At 35.1% G+C, this 17,751-nt stretch overlaps 1 protein-coding gene across 1 annotated transcript; it reads left to right on the plus strand.

Annotated features, from left to right (window-relative positions):
• The first annotated feature begins 394 nt into the window (after positions 1–394).
• On the plus strand, positions 395–3,938 carry LOC111905300 (casein kinase 1-like protein 4). Its single transcript, XM_052767135.1, has 14 exons — positions 395–595; positions 690–730; positions 1,360–1,429; positions 1,545–1,693; positions 1,844–1,939; positions 2,042–2,112; positions 2,241–2,302; positions 2,394–2,457; positions 2,547–2,631; positions 2,727–2,853; positions 3,047–3,129; positions 3,210–3,267; positions 3,409–3,548; positions 3,634–3,938. The coding sequence occupies exons 1-14, from the start codon at positions 520–522 to the stop codon at positions 3,817–3,819; spliced, it is 1,308 nt and encodes a 435-aa protein (XP_052623095.1). The 5' UTR covers positions 395–519; the 3' UTR covers positions 3,820–3,938.
• Positions 3,939–17,751: the final 13,813 nt, after the last annotated feature.

Here is a 17,751-nt window from a genome sequence, read left to right on the forward strand (position 1 = left end):
GTCATTAAATCCTCTAACTCCCAAAAAAAGCACCTAATGTTCTATACATAAGGTTTTAACGAAGATGCTACTTTAAGTTTTTAACCCTAACATTTTACTATTGTTATATAACTTCACTACCCTCAAAACTCAAAGGTTGACTGACACCTGTGATTTCTGTTCATCTAGCCAACAACCGACACCCCGTTACACCGTATTATCAAATCTTACCCTTCATTTCATATTATCATCATATCTTACCCTCTTACAAACATATTATGACATCTTACCCCCCTACGCGTTTTGTCCAACTTAAGTCCTCGCTCCAACAGTTAACGAAGCCATCCGCACTTACTAGTTTCTGTTTTTGGATAACAAAATATAATATAATAATAAAATAAACAAATACATACACAAAATCCTCTATCTCTCCAATAATTCTTTCATCTTTATCTCCTTCAAATTTTCGAGGAAGACCTGCTCCAGTTTCATTTTTCGTCAAGCTGTTGTTGTTGATCTGGAAAACGCGTATCTACATATATGGACAGGATAGTCGGAGGAAAGTACAAACTCGGTCGGAAGATCGGAAGTGGATCCTTCGGTGAAATTCATCTAGGTTTTACTTTTACTTTTGAGTTTTTGTTGTTCTTGCTTAAATCGGTAAGTTTTGTTGAAATTGAACTTGAGAGAGTTAAGGATTTTTTGTGCAGCCACGCATGTTGATACGTTTGAAATCGTCGCCGTGAAGATCGTAAGTGTTGAACATCATTAATTGCAGTTACTTTTTTTGTTCATTTTTTGATTGGTAACTCACTATTATGTTTGAAGAATGACTTTTTAGATTGGTTTTAGTGCGATCGAACTAGGTCGGCTGCTGTGAGGTCTCGTATCAGTTTATAGTACAACATATGAGATAGTTGTAGTTAACTATTTATTATGTTGAATATTGCTTCCAATTGTTGAATCTGAAGGCAATCGGTGTGAATTTGTTTCACTAGGGTTAGGGAGCATTGAATTTGAGGTTTAGGATCCGAATTGTAGCAGGTTTTAGTCCGATTGTGAACTGATTTAGCTTGAATCCAGATTGTTTGCAATGGTATTCCAGCTACTTAGCATGCCATTGGTGTTTCTGCAATAAAAGTTGTCTGCTCTATGACTCTATCTATGATGCCAAGTAATCAGAGCATGTTCCTCACTTCCTTTGGCTGTCTATGCTGTACTACCTTTATATTGTTTATTTACTTTTGCTTAAGGTTAAGGTTAAGTTTACAGAGACTGAATTAAGTGAAAGTCATCCATAAGAACTCATAGTTTTGTACATGCATTGCTTATTTTAGTGTAACATGAGCTCAGTCTTGATATTTTTTTCTGACTCTGCAGGAGAACAATAAGACAAAACATCCTCAACTTCTATATGAAGCCAAGTTATACAATATTCTTCAGGGAGGAAGTATGTATAGCATTATCATAACAAAGATATACATGTTTTCCTTCCCTTTCATGTGTTCTATTTAGAAATGATATATATCATTACATCAATTTCCAATCATTGTTTTCACTTGTAGGTGGTATACCTGCTATAAAATGGTCTGGTGTAGATGGAGAGGATAACATTTTGGTACTCGATTTGCTTGGACCAAGTCTTGAGGACCTATTTGTCTATTGTGGGAGGAAATTTCAGTTAAAGACAGTCTTAATGTTGGCTGATCAAATGGTAACTATGCATCTTACACCCTATTCAAACGTTATACCTCCATTCTATAGACATCAACTTCTAGGTTTTGGATCTCATAGTTTCTGATAAGTCATTATCTGTTTGTTCTTCACTAGAGCAATTAAGAAGCTAGTATCTTTGTGTGTGTAGATTACGAGAATCGAGTATGTACACTCCAAAGGGTTTTTGCATCGTGATATCAAGCCTGATAATTTTCTCATGGGTCTTGGTCGAAAAGCAAACCAGGTGATAATAAAGGCCTTACTTTTCTACTTCTTACAAGTTACAAATCTCTAAGGCATTTTGCAATGATGTCATTATCACATATTCTTTCATTTTATCCATTAGGTTTATATTATCGATTTTGGGCTTGCAAAAAGATATCGTGATGCAACAACCCATCGACACATTCCTTACAGGTATACCTTTCAATTTGGCATATATAGATATAATCTTCCTAAATTTGAATATCCCATTATCCCTTCTCTTGCATGATTTCAAATCACATATTCAATGGTTTTATACATTCTACTACCTATTTTTTCAGGGAGAACAAAAATTTAACTGGAACAGCACGTTATGCAAGTTGCAATACTCATCTTGGAATTGGTAAGAATAGCTTTCACTGAACTTGAATGAATGATATCACCCTAAAATATAGGAGAAAACTTAAAGTTCATTTTTGTTGTCTCCTTTCTAGAGCAAAGTCGACGTGATGATTTAGAGTCTCTTGGATATGTACTTCTATATTTTCTTAGAGGAAGGTACCCATTTTTGCTGTGATGTATATTTCTTTTTTTTAGTTTTATAATTCCTTCAACGTTAATTTTGTTAACATAAACTTTGTGTCTAGCCTTCCATGGCAGGGTCTAAAAGCTGCCACAAAGAAGCAGAAGTATGACAAAATATGTGAGAAGAAATTGTCAACTCCAATTGAGGTGAATAAATGCCAATATACCATATGATTTATCTAATTGAGTTTAAATCTTCATTTATTTTTTTCTATTATACCTTACAATTTCAATTCATTAAGGTTCTATGCAAGTCTCACCCTGTGGAATTTGCTTCATACTTCCATTATTGCCACTCATTGACCTTCGATCAACGCCCTGATTATGGATTTCTCAAACGTTTATTCCGAGAATTATTCACTCGTGAAGGTATTTTTTTGGCAATTTGTAAGTTTAATATAAATTTGCAATAAAGAACACCAATTTTTTATCAAGTGAAATTCATTTTTTTTTATATATATTACATTATTGTACTTCTAGGTTTTCTTATTAAAGTTATAGCAGTGAAAGTAGGTTGCTATTTCATGAAAATAATATTTTTATATATATATATCTGTTGCAGGATTTGAATTTGATTATATCTTTGATTGGACAATTCTTAAATACCAACAGTCACAAAAGAATAAAACTCAACCACATGGATTGGTTAGTGCACTTTCAATGTAGTTTCTCTCTTCATATAATATTTATTAATTTTTCTAATAAAAACTATCCATCTTTTACAGCCAGGTCATGGAGAAAGCAGCAGTGGGGCCATTCGAAAAGATATGGAAAAACATCAAGGTTAGAGATCAAATCAAACAGTATATATATATATATATATATATATATATATATATATATATATATATATATATATATATAAATTAAAATAATATTCATCAAACTAACATGTGTCTGTGTGTGTGTGTGTGTTCCTTTCAGTTACAGGAAGCAACAATGCTACTTATTCAGCTGAATTAACAGACCGCATGAGGTCAAACACAGCCGCCAGTCCCGGCATCCGAATGCAAATAAAATCACCAATCAACCGAATGACTCCCGAAAATCCTCCCGAAAGAAATGTAAACTTATCTGTTTTTTTTTTTTTTTTAAACTTTTTTATATATGTTTAAACTAAAGTGACTGTATATAATGCTGACGTGGCAGATGTTGAGTCATTTGCAAATGCCACAATCATCATCTGGGCCAAAAAGATACACAACAAAACCATCAGACTCCAACAACAACACTAATCATCATCCAATTCCAGACACTACTACTACTACTACCACAACAACAGGTCCTTCCAGCAGTTGGATTTCCTCCTTACGCCGTATTTCTTCCGCTAAGTAAACTTGTGAGGAGGGTGTGTATTGTCATTTCACATATACCGCCAATTCAGCAGCTTTTGTGCCTTGCTGAAGAAGCTATCACTATTCACTATGAATGTAAATTGAATGGGTTCATGTTCATTGTTCATTGTTCATTATTCATGATTCAGAAGCTATATGTATAAAGCCCAAAGCTCACTTAATACAGGTCACATCACATCTTTCTTCCTTTTCAGGTCAACAACTAAAAATATCCAAAAAATCAACTCTCGGGTTTTAGCTTCTGTAAATCTTTTTTTTTGGTTTGATTGTTTATACTTTTGATTTCCGTCGATCTGTGCACATAGTTCTGAAAACATTTGATTTGATTTGATTGATGTATGGTTGTTGTGTGACGTCTTCGTACAAGCCTTTCTGTTTCAGTGTTACTACCACATTTGAGAAAGCTCGCGACATGGCCAATCATATTCAAGTAATTAATGACTGACTTTATATATATATATATATATATATATATATATATATATATATATATATATATATATATATATATATATTTCTTGTTTATATTTATAGCAAAATTAAGTAACGTGTTTGTGATCTTTTTTATCTGCAGAATCTTTCCTTGATGGGCACACTGGAATTGAGGTTTGACCTCGAGGGATGCTATACGGTCTCATTGTTTTACTATAATACCCTTTCCTTTTTGTCTTTTTTGTGTCTTTTGTTGTCGATATGGACTTATCATGCACCTTTGATAGTGAAAGCGGTACATGGGTTTTAATTCGAGTGTGGATTGGGCTCATTGTGGGCACTGTGTTAGCAAGCAGTGCGGGCAATCTCATGGTTGCTGATAGAATAATATTTAGTATATAAAAAGAGCAAGACAAGAAAGCATATATGATATGGAGAGCTTATTAAGATATTAGTATGAATTTCACAATAGGTTAGCAAGAGACTTGGTCTACGCCTTGTTTGGTTGTTACTTTTATAATGTGGTAAATGTGTGTTCTGAAAAAAAAAACTATTAATCGCGAGTGAGTTTGAACAAATTACAAAAATGTGAGCATGTAAAAGCGAAATGATCGTCAAAATTCTTCAACTTGATGGTTTGTAGGAAAAGCTGACGATCAATTGTTTGTATTTTGATTTACTTTGTATAGTATATGGTTGGAAAGATTTGGAAGTTTACTCTGCAATGAGTCATTTGGAAATTTGTTGAATATGTTGTGTTCGTTTTTCTAAAAGTTGTCACTTGGGTAGATTCATATGAATTCGACCAAACTCTAAGGGCTTAGGAACTGCCCTGAAATGCTTATATTGGTGAGCTTTTGTTTGGAGTCCGACATGTTAAGTATGATCGTTTTTTTAAAGAAAATTGGACTTATACAGTTTAGATTATTATTTATAGATTATATAAGTATTGTGGTCAGGACCGAGGGGTAGCTCCTTCCCCGGTCAATTCGGGTTTGGGTGGATTCTTCGGTGGGTACGAGTATTTTTTCCATCTCTTGTTGGTAGGCTAAATAAGATAAATTTCGACTTGGTAATTTGTGCATGATGAATAGTTGTGTTGTTAGAGGTGGGCATAAGCCCCAAATATCTGATTTGTCTCGATTCCAATTGGAGAACGATTAAAAAAATCACATTATTAAAGAATCATCGGATCCGATCTTTAATGGTTCTATCGGTTAAATTATAAGGGTTTTTTTTATTTTTATTTTTTATTTTTTATTTATTTTTTTAAATTCATAACGAATGAGAGACCAATTATGAAGACTAGGTTGATTTGTTCTGGTTAGATGGAGATTTTTTTCTTCTTTTTTGAGCATTTTTAGTACTAAAGGTGCACGGAGCTGGTCGATTTTGGTTGGAAAAAGCCGTTGGGGTCGGCGGGCCTGGCACTGTGGGTTAGGTTGGGCGGGTTCATGACCATTTCCATCCCATAACTCTCTTTATCTTCCACATGTTTAAGTACTTATACATTTGGATTTTAATTATCGTTTTAGGATTTTAATTATCATCAAACCATTTCAATTATTGTTTTAGTAAATATTATAATATTTTTTTAATCAAAATTGAGAGTGTTGAGAGAGTCTAGAAAGACGTGTTACATGTAGTGTGTTGAGAATAATAGAAGAGAGATTATAAAGAATAAAATGATATGTCATATATGTGTTTTGGTATAGATGCTCTGCTAGATCACTTTATCTTCATTCAAAAATAATCATAAAATTACATAAAATAAAAGTTCCATAAAAAACATAATTCAAAGATATTACTATTCTTTGTTCATGCTGTATTGGTACATATGTTTCACTAGATCTTCTCAAAGATTGAAATAAGTTTCGGTGTATTGAATTTCAATTACCTTTGCTAAAATTCAATTGAACCGATTATGAACTCTTAAGTTGGGTTACCTATGCCGTTGTCTTCGTACATGCAAATCACTATACATTCATGTTTAATAATCATATTATGCATTATAATAAATGCATGCATTATTCATTTTAACTTTTCCATATTGCAGAGTTGTGCAACGTATTTCACTATATGTCATGTCAGTTTGAGGACTCCAAATAACCTCTATATATCCCTAGTATGTTCTTGTCTTTTTGTCAACAACTTTGCTTTTTCAGTTTGAGGTACTGCGTATGCCATCACAAAGGTAGTAACCATGTTTGTATGGATGCTCATTCACAGTGAAGGACATATCGGGTGCTTTCCAGGTCCATATATTGTTGAAAATGGGGGATTGGCCAAGAACATTATTGTCATTGTTAGACCCCACAACTCCAAAGAATGAATGTCATATCCACAAATCCAAATATGCAACAACTTCCAATATCATAGTCGACTAACCTATATCATCTGGGCTAAATTAATCGCATCACGCAGTTAGATAGTTTTCCCATGACTAATGCGTACAATCAAGGTTATCGATCATTCATGGAAATTCATGTCTATCTTCATGTGCCAAATACAATCCCTTAATATCACGTGCAGTAGGATTGTGCAAATATTCTTTGTGAAAAACTATAACACCTGCAAATTCAGGCTAGGCAAATAAGTTATTATATGCCATAATAATGAATTTTAAATAGGTTAGGATGAATAATCTTAACCAAGTTATAGTATTTGTGACAAGGATTCCACATATATAAAGAACGTTGAAATCTGACTTCGTATGAATAAGTTATGCTTCTTCGAAGTTTCGCGATTAAACTGTTACGACTCTCAAAAAATAAATTTTCGATAGATTACCTTTTAGCCTCGGTGATCTAAACAAAAGTCGTAGTAGTCATTAAACCGAGAGTCTACATATAGAGAACATCAAAATTTGACTTCATTAGAGGAAGTTATGATTTTTCTAAGATTCAGCGTAACAATATACAACTCAGAAATCGAATTTTAGATCGGTTAATTTTTAGCCGAAACAATTTAAACGAAAATCGAAGATCTCGTTAATAGGAACCAGTCAATATAATAATTGTCGAGAACGGACGTCGGCCGAGAAAGTTATGAATTTTTAACAGACATTAACAGTCTAAGCTTATTAAAAATATAACTTTAAAAATAAAGTCAAAATTAGCCGATGGAGTCTAAGTGAAGGTTATAGATCTCGTCGATAGCTACGCATGGCGCGTAAGAAGAAGTGTTATGAGCTTTCTAAGATTGCGACACGTGGCGCATATCGACAACCCTCGAGATTGCGACACGTGGCACCACCCATTGAGCGATACGTCACCCTGGTCGACCAGGTGGATGACGCAGGGGACAGGGTGCGTGACACGCACCCCAAATCAGCCTATATAAACTTCCGATTTCAGCTCATTTTTCTCACATCCTTCCTCCGAATCCTCTGTAGATCTTTTCTATTCCTTACTCCCCATACTCCCTAGTTCACTATCACTATAGCAGTGCCCTTCGGTGTCAGATAGCCGAAGAATAGAAGCTCCCGAATTGAGATTCTGTCTGCGTAATTTCCCAATTTTCACTAGATTACTCTGTAATTTAAGCTACACTTATTTTATTTAAGTGCAATTTTTAATTATAGTCATAGTCGTTATTATGAACTCATAATTAAGATTTTTCAGTGATTCTAAGTCGTTATACTGATTGACCTATTTACGGGGATGGTGTTTAGGCTAGATTTAGTGAGGTGTTTACAGTGAGATTTCCAAACAGTATACTCTATATACCAAACAGACCCTGCCTGGTTGTCTCTTATCACCTATAGATTGTCTACATTGGGATTATAGAGGGATCTCAATTATTAATTAGTCATAAGAAATAATAAACTAAGATTTAGTGATAATTGAACCTAGGTCACATCCAGGGAAAAACCAAGTGTTAAAGTGAAACGTTGCCCAACTTTCTAATCATCCACTTTAACAAGTAAGTGCATGGTTACCTTCATCTTATACATAGATATTGTTTTGGTAAAAAAATAATAAATTAGGAATCAACCAAATTCTATGAGAGGTTGTGGTGTTGTGATCAAAATGAATATGCTAATGAAGTATAAATATCGCAAACGAGTTTACAAGGAAAGCCCTTGATCCTTGCTAGGATCTCTGACATAAAACCTTGGGAGGTGATAATGATCACATGCCTTGTTGTGTTTATTAATTTCAAAGTAGGTTTACAGTGATAATGAAGATAATACGAGTACAAGTGAACTAGTATAGCTTTTTTATGTGTGTAGTGTGCGATTTACATGTGTTATTTATAACCCATACTAAGCAACAAGAAGTCCAATAATTTCCAGGATCCTGTTGGATGAATATTTACACGTTGTTTGACTTGGTATTCCTGGGTCTTAAGTTTGGTTGAAATGGTTCTCCGTTGAGAATGAGTCTTATGTTGACTAATTATGCACAAGTGAGAGAAAAAGAAAGAAGAATATAGTCGTTAAAAGTGTTAGGAAATATTAATGATAATAATCAGGACCCTGTGATATGTTTAAGGATCCTGAATATGATTATGGGATACTGCCCCAAACAATTGCCCCCAAATTATACTTGTGAAATATTAAGGTTAATTTCCAAATATTTAAAGGTATAGTTTCAAAGTACAAAGTGAAATAAAATTTTTTAACGGATAGGACGATTTAAATCTCAACGGATGATTTTTCTAGCCGTTAGAATAGGTCAAATCACCATTCTACCTTTCTGTGATTCTTGTATAAATAGGATGTTCAGCCTTCCGATTTTGTCTTACTATTTTAGCTCTTCTTCCAAGCGTTCATTGAATACCATCGAAGGTACTACCTTTGTCTCTTTTTCTCCTTAACCTTCTTCGTTTTTAAATATGGTCAAAAAAGCAACTCGCGCTCGCAAAAGTGTTATCGCTGTTCCTGATAGCGATTGTGTTGGGTTATGAGCAAAACATCAATCCTATGGTGCACATGCAAACCCTAAAGCTTTGGATCTAGGTTTTTCTAATTATACATGCAATAATCATCCAAAGCTTGTAAACCCTAAATTTAGCATACCAAAACTGAAATCAACATAAATAACAAGTAAGAAGGTTACATTTCAATTGAAGCTTGAAGATCCTTGCCTTGAGAGCTTAATATCACAAATGTAATACCTCTAGCGATCACAAACACCACAAGCAATTGGAGAATGTCAGAAAGAGAGAGGAGGAGGAGGGATGATTTCGGCTCTAAGGATCCTTCTAGGGTTTCTTGTAGCTGAAAATAAGATGCCAAGGGGGTCTTTATATAGGTGAGGGATTAGGGTTTCAGTCAAATACCTAATCTGGTTGCTTAAGGCCTAAGCAGCCCATAGGAACCTTCCAGAACCCTAGCCTTGGACGAAATCCTTATGGGCTCCCATAAGATTTCGTCCACCTCTTATCCAAGAGGTCCTCAGCTCCTTATTGCAATTATCACATAATTACAATATCAATCCCCTTAATTCAGTTAACCTCTTTTGACCACAAAATTAATTCTAAATTAATTCTTGACCAATATTAATTAAATAATACGATTTCTCTTTTAATATATTATTCTCATAATATATTAATAAATCACATTTTTCCTCTTTCTCCATAATTCTTCCAATCAAGTTGCTTTGGTGAAGGCAACCCAAAAGGACCATGCTACAATCGGGTTAAGTGCATACTATATAGTTATGGGCTTAAACACCTAATCCAATAGATTGTATATACCAAAAAGCCTTATCTTACGAAGAAACTTGCACATTTGATGACGATGATATCGAAGCTCTGAAATCGGTTGGAACTTTCCCTGCCAGTACCATTTTTAGAGCTTTTGATTCAAGGAACCAATCGGACTTTGTTTCGTCCTCCTATATTTGTTTTCCCAAATATCCTTTTACCTTACGTCTCTCTTATGCTTTTCCCGGAATCATCCCTGAATTCTTTGAAATCACTAAGATTTTTTATATTCAAGCCATGCTAGCGGTTTGGAGGATCCTTTACCGGATTGATCGTCTGAACTGCTCCATGGATCTTAACATCGGTTTAAATGAGTTAGCTTATGTCTATGACCTTTCAACCTTTGGGAATTCTCATTTCTATTGAAAGTAAAAACTGATAGATCACCTCTCATCTTGAAATCCAATCATAATGATAGTGCTTGGAAAGGAAAATGCTTTTTTTTTGTGAAATGTGATTCCATTCCTGACGGAAATCTTTTACCATAGTCTTGGGTTAAAAGGGTAGGATTTATTTGTTGTTATCTTCACACTAAGGATCCTAATATTCACATTTCTTATTTTGCTTGATTTTTTTACAACTTCTAAATTTGAAGAACTCGACCCTCCTGCCAAAGATACCGAGGATAGAATTGAAAGTTTTTTCACCTTGTCCGACTTAGAAAGATCATTCAGGCTCATTCATCAAGAAATTTCCTCTGCCGTTGTCTCTATGTCAAAGGTTAAGGATCTCTAATTCATCTTTCTCTTTCATAAAGGATCCTAAATTCATATGGTCTTTCCTGTTACACCCAGGATCCAGAGTTACACGCTCCGGTGCCCACTTCACTTTTTCCGATCTCGACACGACCATGTCTAGTGGTCAACTGGTAGTAAAGAAGGAGAAAGCTTCATCCTCTTTCCTTATCAAGAGAACTTCCATAGATCTAACAGTGAAGATTTTCGGGATCTAAACAGAGAAAAACCGTCGGGACTATGGATTTAAGCTTAGAGAATCTCGGAGCGGAGGATGCACTCCGGAAGTTAGTTTCCTTCTCTCGAGCTGTAAGTGTCAATATAATTGTTCTTTTCACATTTTACTCTTCGCCATTTCCTGATGTCTTTTTTGTTTCAGGTCTCCGACCACATCTCTGGTGACTTGAGGATCTGGGCTGAGAGGGCTAAGCAAGCCCTCAAAGAACAAAAGAAGATGTGGAGAGCAACCAACAAGGATCTCTTGAAACAGGTGGAGCTCTTGAGCCAAGAGAAGGTCAAGAAGGAGGAGGAGCACGTTGCGAAGATGGAAGAGGTGATCGTCGAGGTAAAGGATAGCGTTGTCGTGGTTGTTTGAGAAGCGAAGATCAAATTAGCTGAAGATGTGGCCAATGCAGGATCCTGGAATTTGGTTGGGTGGCGTACAACCCTAGCCAAATTAACTGGTGAGCCTGTTAATACCAGTCAGGATCCTGAAGTGCAGCAACTGAGGGTGAATGAGGAGGAGAAGACCCCTGGCGATGATGACCAATCTGCGGTTTAGGCCTGTTAGATAAAAATATTTGAATAATTCTTGTAAAACAATATTTCTGTTTTGTTGGGGTTAATATTTCTCTTGTAGGTCTTATGAGGATCCCTAAATAATTAGGATCCTAAAGAGTTCTAATTTTACAAGAGCTCTTAAGCTCTGAATAACCTAAAATGATTAGTAATCAATTTGGGATCTTAAAATAGTTAAGATCTTTAGGGTAATAAACCTTCATTCATTGTGTAGGAAAAATAACTCTAAAAGATAGATAGTACTTGGTGATCTTTAGGTTTTATAATCTTTTGACATAAGAGAAGTCTTGTGTTATAATCCTTTGAGTTCCGTATGATCTTGAAGTTCACATATGGAAGGAGCCATGCTTTAGGAGTTCATCATAGAATATCCTTATTTGGTTTTTACTTAGTAAACCGAGGAGGATCCCACCTTAAGAGTTGTTGGTGATTTGTTGTCATCAATATTATTTAAGTGTAATGGGATTACTTTGTTGACCAAAGGTGATCTTGATAAATATTAAACAAGTAAGGAAGGTGTGGAGTACACACTTGTTTAAGTTTGATCAAGTTTTCAAAGTACAAGGGGGTCCGGGGGCAGCGCCCCTGGGAGCGGGGTCCAAGGGGCAGAGCCCCTGGCTGGGGTCGAAAAACGTATTTTCAGAGAATTGACCATTGTTTGACCCTAATCCAAACTTCCGTTTTATGCCAGTTTTTATAGTTTATGACAGTTTGAAACTGTCATATGACAGTTTTCAGACAAAGATCATAAATTCGGTTTTGGTCTCATTTTTCTGGTACAGACGAAACTATCATCAAAGCATTCTAAATTCTTGTCTCTCTGAGTCTTATCCGATTAAAGAATATTGGTAGTACCACCCAAATGCTTTAATCTGAAAGTGTTTTACACAATTCTCAGAATTCCAAGCCTTACTATACCCCAATTTCTAACAAAGATTAAAGCATTTCTATGAAGGAAATGACTAGTAAGTTTGAAAAAATGAACAAGTTTGAAGGGCAAGATTTTCGTAGATGGCAAAAGAAGATGAAGTTTCTCCTTACCACTCTGAAAGTGGTGTATGTTCTGAGTACACCCATGCCAGTCTTACCAGAATCTATTAAAGATGAACCTTTGGAGGCAACAAGAAGAAGATCAAAGTGGGAAAATGATGATTACATATGTCGTGGTCATATTCTCAATGGTATGTCTGACTCTCTTTTTGATATCTATCAAAATTTCGAATCTGCAAAAGAACTATGGGATTCTCTTGAATCCAAGTATATGGCTGAAGATGCTTCTAGTAAGAAGTTTCTTGTCAATAACTTTATGGGTTACAAGATGATTGACTCCAGGCCTGTTATGGAACAATACCATGAAATGTTAAGGATCCTGGGACAGTTTGCTCAACACAATCTGAAAATAGATGAAGCAATTGTTGTGGCTATGATCATTGACAAACTGCCCCCTTCCTGGAAGGATTTTAAACACAATCTCAAACATAACAAAGAGGAATTGACTTTGACTCAACTTGGAAGCCATTTACGGATTAAAGAGTCCTTAAGGACTCAAGAACTTGATAACAATCTTAAAGGCAAAAACCAAGTTGGTTCCTCTTCTGTGAACATGGTAGATGGAGAAGGATCAAAGAATCAAAAGAAGTCTAATGGAAAAAGGAAGTTTAAAGGAAAGGATGACACGTCTTCCAACAAGAAGGCTAAAGTGGTGTGTTGGAATTGTAACAAACCGGGTCACTTCAAGAAAGATTGTCATTTGCGTAAAGTGAACAAGGATGGTGCATGACCAAGTGGATCCAAGGATCCAGAAAAGCAACAAGGTCAAAATTCCATTTTCATGCAGAATTTTAACTATATTCAGCATTATATTTATGTGATTTCTGAAGCATTTATGTGCAAGATGATAATGTTGCATGGTGGGTTGATTCGGGAGCAACAAGTCATGTTTGCAAACATGACTGAACCAATCAAGGGCATAGGATATGTTTTACTTACTTTTACTTCTGGGAAATGTTTGTGTTTGAACAATGTTTTATATGTTCCAAGGATTCGTAAGAATCTCGTGTCTGAAATTGTATTAAATAATTGTGGTTACAAACAAGTGTTAGAAAGTGACAAGTATATCTTGTCAAGACATGGTTCTTTTATGGGATTTGGCTATATATGTAATGGAATGATTAGGCTTAATATTAATTATCCTTCTAGTGATAATTCTGTTTGCATGGTTTCTAGTAGTACTAGCAATAATTTTCATAAATCTGAATTATGGCATGCTAAACTAGGACACATTCATTACAAGAGATTAAAAGACATGTCTAAAATGAGTTTAATTCCTGCTTTTGATATGCAAAATAATGAAAAATGTAAAACATGCATGCTGACTAAAATCACTAGACAACCTTTCAAAGATGTTGTTAGGGAAAGCAAGGTGTTGGATCTTATACATAGTGATTTATGTGATTTCCATGCAACACCTTCCCTTGGAAACAAGAAGTATGTTGTTACTTTTATTGATGATGCATCTAGATATTGTTATATCTATTTGCTACATTCTAAGGATGAAGCACTTGATAAATTTAAAATTTATAAACAACAAGTTGAGCTTCATAAAAATGAATTAATAAAAATATTCCGTACTGATAGAGGTGGTGAGTATCATGATCCACTTTATTTTGAATCAATTGGAATAATACATCAAACCACAGCTCCATTTACACCACAACAAAATGGTGTAGCTGAAAGGAAGAATAGGACTTTGAAAGAAATGGTTAATTCCATGTTGTCGTATTATGGTTTAAGTGAAAGGTTTTGGGGTGAGGCAATGTTAACTGCATGTTACATCTTGAATAGAACTCCAAATAAAAGGAGTAAGAATACTCCTTATGAACTTTGGTGTAAAAAGGTACCAAATTTGAGTTATCTCAAAGTTTGGGGTTGTAGAGCAGTGGTAAGGCTCACTGAACCCAAAAGGAAAATGTTGGGTGAGAGAGGTATAGATTGTATCTTTATTGGATATGCTGAGCATTCCAAAGCATATAGATTCTATGTTTTAGAATCTAATGACTTTGTGTCTGTAAACACAGTGATGGAGTCAAGAGATGCTATTTTTGATGAAGAAAGAGTTACATCTATACCTAGACCAAGGGACATGATTCATCAATCTTCCAACAAGAGTGCTACTCAAGATGAAGATGTTTCTGGTGGTGCAAGTTCTGTACTCGAACCTAGGAAAAGCACCAGAGCTAGAAAAGCTAAGTCTTTTGGATCTGATTTTCAAATATATTTAGTTGAAGGAACACGGAATGAGACTATTTCTCAACATCAATATTGTTTTAATATTGAAGAGGATCCAAAGACTTTCAGTGAAGCTATGGCTTCTAGGGATGTACATTTTTGGAAAGAGGCAGTTCATGATGAGATTGATTATATCATGCATAACAATACTTGGGTATTGGCTGATTTACCTCCTGGTTGCAAGGCATTAGGATGTAAATGGATCCTCAAAAGAAAAATCAAGGTGGATGGCACAATAGATAAGTATAAAGCCAGATTGGTTATCCAAGGCTTTAGACAAAAGGAAGGCATTGATTTCTTTGATACTTATGCTCCTGTTGCCAGAATTTTTACTATTAGATTATTATTAGCTCTTGCAGCTATACATAATCTTGTGATTCACCAAATGGATGTGAATACTGCATTCTTGAATGGTGACTTGGATGAGGAAATATACATGAAACAACCTGAAGGGTTTGTGATGCCTGGAAATGAACACAAAGTGTGCAAGTTGAAGAAATCATTATATGGTTTGAAACAAGCCCCAAAACAGTGGCATCAAAAGTTTGATGATGTTGTCTTGTCTAATGGTTTTGCATTAAACTAAGCTGACAAGTGTGTATATAGCAAATTTTATACTTCTGGTAAAGGAGTCATGATTTGCTTATATGTAGATGATATGTTGATTTTTGGTACTGATTTAGAAGAAGTTGATAAAACCAAGAAATTCTTATCATCTAGTTTTGATATGAAAGACATGGGGGAGGCTGAAGTAATTCTTGGTATAAGAATTAGAAAAGGAAACAATGGGATTTCAATTTCTCAATCTCATTATATCGAGAAGATATTGAAAAAGTTTAACTTTGAGAATTGTTCTCCTGTTAGCACTCCTATAGATCCTAGTCTTAAGCTTCTACCTAATAAAGGATCTCCAGTGTCTCAACTAGAATACTCAAGGGCTATTGGTTGTCTAATGTATGCCATGATCAGTACTAGGCCTGATATAACATATGTTGTGGGAAGGCTTAGTAGATATATTAGTAATCCTAGTTCACATCATTAGCAAGCCGTGAGTAGAGTATTCAAGTACTTAAAAGGGACCATGAATTATGGTTTAACTTATAGTGGATATCCTTCTGTTTTAGAAGGTTATTTAGATGTCAGCTGGATTAACAACTTAGAGGATCACTCCTCTACTAGTGGTTGGGTGTTTCTTCTTGGAGGAGGTGCCATTTCTTGGGCATCTAAGAAACAGACTTGTATTACTAACTCAACCATGGAGTCTGAATTTGTTGCTTTGTCTACTGCTGGTAAAGAAGCTGAGTGGCTAAGGAATTTGATTTATGAAATTCCATTATGGCCCAAACCGACATCTACCATTTCTATCAGATGTGATAGTGCTGCAACCTTGGCTAAGACTTATAGTCAAGTATACAATGGAAAGTCTAGACATTTAGGTGTTAGACATAGCATGATTCGTGAGCTCATCATGACTGGTGTGATATCTGTGGAGTTTGTAAGAACTCAGTTGAATTTAGCTGATCATCTAACCAAAGGGTTAGCAAGAGATCTTGTGCACAAGGCGGCTGTAGGGATGGGTTTAAAGTCCACTTAAAATCTTTTATATTGAGATACCCAATTCCCATCTAATGTGATATTAGATGTTGAATTCAATGTGGAAAGCTTGATATTTGAAGATTGGAACACATTATTATCATCATCCAAAGGTATGTGTTCAGTACTGCAAGTAAAGGAGGTTGAATTTTTATTCTTAATAGTTCTTTTGAAAAATTGCATTTGCATGTGCAAGAATAAAAGGACTACTTATATAAGCATGAAGTTTAGCTGCTTCAAGAAGTTAGGACTTGGCTTTGATATGCTTATTGAAGGATGGGACACAAGCTAGTAAAATATAGTGTCAAGTTAGAACTTATGAGAATGTAAATTGTTGTGTGTATTATCTTCATGTATTCACTATAGATAGAAAGGGTTCAATCCTTAGTGACACCCTGATATTCGAATATTTGGATTGTGTAATATACTAAGGTGAAATTCAATCGTCACGATATTTCATTTATGCATCAGTTTGTTGGTGTTATGTTTCATTTTAAATTAATCAATATTACACTTAAATGGGGGAGGTTTGTTGGTGATTTGTTGTCATCAATATTATTTAAGTGTAATGGGATTACTTTGTTGACCAAAGGTGATCTTGATAAATATTAAACAAGTAAGGAAGGTGTGGAGTGCACACTTGTTTAAGTTTGATCAAGTTTTCAAAGTACAATGTCATTTATGGGCGAAGCCCCTAAACGAACGGGGGTCCGGAGGCAGCGCCCCTGGGAGCGGGGTCCAAGGGGCAAAGCCCCTGGCTGGGGTCAAAAATCGTATTTTTAGAGAATTGACCATTGTTTGACCCTTATCCAAACTTCCGTTTTATATCAGTTTTTATAGTTTATGACAGTTTGAAACTTTCATATGACAATTTTCAGACAAAGATCATAAATTTGGTTTTGGTCTCATTTTTCTGGTACAGACGAAACTATCATCAAAACATTCTAAATTCTTGTCTCTCTAAGTCTTATCCGATTAAAGAATATTGGGAGTACCACTTAAATGCTTTAATCTGAAAGTGTTTTACACAATTCTCAGAATTCCAAGCCTTACTATACCCCAATTTCTAACAAGAGTTAACTGGGAATAATCCCAACTTAGAATATATCTAAGAATGATCCCTATCTATAACATGATTATGCTACAAGCCTTGGGCATTTCCTCGGGAAAATCCCAACTTATAAAAACATGACAATGTTTATGGATCTCAACATATCACTGGGGGGAATCCCAACCTAGGATAACACGTTAGTGTTATAAACCTTAGTAAATTACTAGGGAAAATCCTAACTTAAGATAACACGTTAGTGTTATAAACCTTAACAAGTTACTGGGGAAATCCCAACTTAAGATAA

The sequence above is a fragment of the Lactuca sativa genome, chromosome 8 (assembly GCF_002870075.4).
Source record: "Lactuca sativa cultivar Salinas chromosome 8, Lsat_Salinas_v11, whole genome shotgun sequence".
Taxonomy (NCBI): Eukaryota; Viridiplantae; Streptophyta; class Magnoliopsida; order Asterales; family Asteraceae; genus Lactuca; species Lactuca sativa.

What these genes read in the sequence shown, in the direction of transcription:
- LOC111905300 (XM_052767135.1), top strand. Translation starts at nt 520, where the DNA reads ATGGACAGGATAGTCGGAGGAAAGTACAAACTCGGTCGGAAGATCGGA. An exon ending in AGAATTATTCACTCGTGAAG is followed by an intron (nt 2,854 to 3,046) that starts GTATTTTTTTGG and finishes TATCTGTTGCAG; the next exon opens with GATTTGAATTTGATTATATC. An exon ending in AAACTCAACCACATGGATTG is followed by an intron (nt 3,130 to 3,209) that starts GTTAGTGCACTT and finishes CATCTTTTACAG; the next exon opens with CCAGGTCATGGAGAAAGCAG.